Raw genomic sequence first — 4663 nt, 5'->3', positions numbered from 1 at the left:
CCTGCCTCTGCCTCCCGAGTGCTGGGATTAAAGGCGTGCATCACCACTCCCAGCTAAGAAATTGTTAAAACAAAACAAAACTCTAGAAGGCCTGCCTTCTGTTACATCAAGTCTGCTAGTCAGTCTTGGTAAGATTGCTATTTGGGCTGGGTAATTCCTTGTGGTAAGGAGCTGGCCTGTTCCTTATAGAATATCTAACATCTCTTGCCTCTGCCCACTAAATGCCAGTTATAGTTCCTCAAAAATGTTTCCAGAAGTAACCAAAACAGAATCAGTGCCCACGAGGGCTACGCACGTGGCTCCGTTTCAGAGCGCATGCCAAGAGTGCACAGGAAACTCGCCTTGGTGTCTAGCACTGTGAAAAATAGGAGGAAGACTCAGCTATGTGGAGAGTTCAACAGAGAGCAGTTGGTTTTATTTTTGAGACATATAGCCTAGGTTGACCTCAGATGCCCTGTGCAGTTGAGGATGACCCTGAATGGGTCATCTTTCTGTTTTTCCTTCCCGGGTACTGGGCTTAGACGTATATACCACCACCATATAGAGCTGGGGAAAGAAATTCCATTTTTTTTCCTTTTTTCTTTTTACAAGTTATTTCCTACTTTTAAATTATGTGTGTCTCTGTGTGGGGTTATGCACAATGCAGAGACCAGAAGAGGGTGTTGGAGTCTCTGGAGCTGGAGTTACAGACAGTTGTGAGCTGTCAGATGTGGGTACTAGGAACTGGACTCGGTACTTTGCAACAGCAGTACATGTACATGCTCTCTTAACTGTGGAGCCTTCTGTCCAGCCCGAGAACTTATTCTCTGGAGTCTTACATAGCTGTCATGGGTAAGGGGATTCCAGATTTTATGCTTTGGATCTTAATGCTTTTTGTCTTTATGCTTCACCGTAGAATTTAGAACAATGCTTGTGTCATTTCCCATTGAGTACAAAAAGACAAAACACAATTAGAATAGAACTAGTTTTGGCCTTGGGCTGGAGAATCAGGCAAGAGTTGTCACAGGGGTGGTACAGGCCTGTCATCCTGGCATTCAGGAAGCAGGAGCAGGAAGGGATCAGTGCAAGTTTAAGGACAGCCTGAGCTAAGTGGTGGTGGCCAGCAGAGGCTGTGTAGTGAGAGCTAGTCTCAAACAAAACAAAACAAAACAAAACAATATTGGCACTGCCCTGTCTCCTAGCACTTGGGAGGTGGAGGAAGAAGGAACAAGCGTTCAAGGCCTGCCTGGGCTACATGTGACCCTGTCACAGAATGGAAACCAAAGGGGGAAAGGGTGGCCAAGCTAGCTCAAGGCCCTGGAAATCCCAAGCGTCTCTCAGAGTGTGAAGGAGAAGCTTGGCACTGTAGACCTGAACTCTACCTAGACCTCTAGAGCCCACAGCCTGTGCTCTCCATTTCTAGGACACGGTCCCTCATCTACTCCAGTTCAGCCTTCCCCTTCACAGAGGAAGATGCTGCAAAGATAGCTCTGCAGGGTTGGAGTGGGGAGCCTCTGCAAAGGCAGTTAAAGTGCTGTGAGTGAGGAGTTTCAGTGAGGAAGGCTGGTCATGGTCACACTTGTTAACTGCTGTGTTTCGAGAGCACTTCATGAAGCTTTAAGAAGCCCAAGGTCCTTTGAGATGGCAGAGTCCATACCTCTTGCTTTATTCCCCAAACATGAATTCCCTTTCACTCATTTGCTTTGCATTTCTCGTCACACGCTAGTTTTGTTAATAGCTTTCTGCTTAGAGAGGGAACCCTGCCTGTACCAACCAAATAGTCCTGTCCGTGCCGCTTGGACCCTGTGCACTTTTGCTTCTGTAAGTTAATGTTACTGAGTTGGTGAGTTTGTAGCTATACCTAGAAAGCTCCTTCAGGTTGTCGAAATGCTAACGAAAGGGCTTGTGGTTTTGTTCATGGCTTGTTTTAGTAGCCTTGAATGGATTTATTTAAAGGTACAACATTCCAAACAAACTTTCAGAAATGGTTAAAACAGGCTGGCGAGATGGCTCAGTGGTTAAGAGCACTGACTGCTCTTCCGAAGGTCCTGAGTTCAAATCCCAGCAACCACATGGTGGCTCACAACCACCTGTAATGAGATCTGATGCCCTCTTCTGGTGCGTCTGAAGTCAGCTACAGTGTACTTATGTATAATAATAAATAAATCTTTGGGTCAGAGCGAGCAGGGACTGGGTGAGAGGAGTTGACCGGAGCGAGCAGAAGTCCTAAATATTCAGTTCCCAAGAAGGCTTGCAACCATCTGTATAGCTATAGTGTACTCACATAAATAAATAAATAAATAAATAAATAAATAAATAAATCTTTAAAAAGAAAGAAAGAAAGAAATGGTTAAAACATACATAGTCTAGGGAAAAGCCCCCAAACTAATCAAAAATCTGTATTTTTAGGTCAGCAGCACAGTGGCCGTGGGAAAAGAAAAATTCTACAGCATATTTCCGAGGATCAAGGTGATTATATTTTCAGACCTGTAATAATGATGTTACCTTAAGGGTATAGTATATCTTGTTGCTCAGAGGAAAAGCTAAGATAGTTATAAAATGAATGTGGAATAGTGGCCAGGCATAGTGATGCACATTTGTAATCTTGTACTCAGGAGACAGAGGCAGCATGTCTTTAATATTGGGTTCCACATCCTGGAACCACATAGTGGGTTCCAGGCCCGCCAGGGTTATGCAGTGAGACCCTGTCTCAAAACAGCCCACCATCACCACCACCAACAACGGAGACTTGGACTGGCAGGATCTTAGACTAAAGAATTCAGTTGTGGTGGTTAGCTTTTTGTCAACTTGACCCAAACTAGAGTCACCTGGGAGGAGGTAACTCCAGTTGACAAAATACCGCAATCAGATTGGTGTATAGGCATGTCCTAATGGACATTTTCTTGATTGATTGGTGATTGATGTGGGAGGGCCTAACCCATGGTGGGCAGTGCCTCCCCTGGGTACATGGTCCTTGGAGAGATAAGAAAAGCAGCTGTTGGGGCTGGAAAGATGGCTCAAGAGTTAAGAAAAAGCACTGACTTGGCTCTTCCAGAGGTCCTGAGTTCAATTTCCAGCAACCACATGGTGGCTCACAGCCATCTGTAATGGGATCTGATGCCTCCCTCTGGTGTGTCTGAAGGCAGCTTCAGTGTACTCATATACATTAAATACATTAATAAATCTTTAAAGGAAGAAACAAAGAAAAGCAGCTGAACCTGATCCTGGCCTTGGAAACAAGCCAGTGAGTGGCTTTCCTCAGGGGCTCCTGCTTTTGCCTGGGTTTCTTCCCCTGAAAGATCAGCTCTGATCGGGATGTGCAAGCTGATCAGACCCTTTCCTCCCCAAGTTGCTTTTGGTCATGGTGTTACCACCACAATAGGAAGCAAACTAGGAGGGTTGCTTGTCAAACCACTCACAATTCAAAGGCGGTCCCTCCCACCCAACAGAGGCACTGAATGGTATTCCTAGAGCGCCACCTGTCGAGCAGAGTGGGCATCCTTTTCCTGTTTCCAGTTCCCTAGAAGTAGCTCGTCATTGTGCTTCAGTCTCAGGCCACCAGGTCTCTGGACATCCTTGTCCTCAGACCTTGTGGCTGCCAAACAGTGCTTAATGTCATAGACTGAGGCTAGGAGAAATGGAGCAGGAAGAGAGGATAGAAAAACGGAGAACCTTGGCTGTGGTGTTCTGCCTCCTCTCCCTGTGTTGAGGAGAGCACCTGCAGGGTAACCACAGGGTCGGTATCTGTGGAATGGGGAGAGAGGGAGACCGTGAAGGGAGAAGCGTTGGTAGTTATTGTGGTGGTGTGTTGTCTATCAGAGTTATCTGTCTTCCACCCGCCTCCTGGCTTGGACAGTGGACTTGAGAATACACTCGGGCCAACACCCATCCTTCAGACTAGTTCTCTGAGTCTCACCTTTGTTAGCTGAGACGAGACTATCCTTGAACTTGAGACCTGCTTGCTTTCCAAGTAGCAGGGATTATAAGCATGTAGTCACTGTGCCTAGCTCTTGCCCTTTTGTTTGTTTGTTTGTTTGTTTGTGTATTTTGAGATGAGGGTTTCACTTTGTAGCCCTGCCTGGCCTGGAGCTCAGCATGTATATAGTACAGGCTGCCCTTGAGCTCACAGAGATCGTCCTTTGCTTCCTGAACTCTGGGATTAAAAGCATGTGCTACTATGCCTAGCTTGGTTTTCACGTTCAGTGTTATATTAGACCTTACAATGCATACACAGCAAAGGCCATGTAGCTGTTCTGGTAGGTGGCAATTGTGTAGCCACACAGATGTGAGTAGCAGTGATGGTAGGCATTGGATGAACCTTCCCAAAAGGAAAACCATTCCCTGAAATAGAGATACAGTGACCAGAACATCATTGTCTTAGTTAGGGTCACTATTGCTGTGACAAAAAAAAAGCAACTCAGGGAGGAAAAAGTTTATCTCACTCATGGTTCCATGTAACAGTTCATCATCAAAAGCCCAAAAGGCAGGAACTCACACAGGATAGGAACCTGGGGGCAGAAGATGATGCAGAGGCCATGGAAGGATGCTGCTTACTGGCTTGCTCAATCACCTTTCTTACAGAACTCAGAACCACCACCCCAGCCAGGGATGGGACCACCCACAGAGGGCTGGGCCCTCCCCCATTGATCACTAGTTAAGAAAATGTTTTAAGGGCTGGTGAGAT

The 4663-nt window shown here is 46.2% G+C and overlaps 1 protein-coding gene across 2 annotated transcripts in view; it reads left to right on the top strand.

The window, feature by feature from the left end:
• Nucleotides 1–4663, top strand: part of Poglut1 (protein O-glucosyltransferase 1) — a 26086-nt gene that overhangs the window by 10007 nt on the left and 11416 nt on the right. For both annotated transcript variants that reach the window (XM_021209052.1, XM_021209051.1), the window contains exon 6: nt 2389–2448. In XM_021209052.1, coding sequence (XP_021064711.1) covers nt 2389–2448 — 60 coding nt within the window. The remainder of the gene's footprint in view (nt 1–2388; nt 2449–4663) is intronic.

Source organism: Mus pahari, chromosome 12 (assembly GCF_900095145.1).
Source record: "Mus pahari chromosome 12, PAHARI_EIJ_v1.1, whole genome shotgun sequence".
NCBI classification, from domain to species: domain Eukaryota; kingdom Metazoa; phylum Chordata; class Mammalia; order Rodentia; family Muridae; genus Mus; species Mus pahari.
Note: the sequence above shows the minus strand (reverse complement) of the source record. Positions and strands in the feature narration are given on the sequence as shown.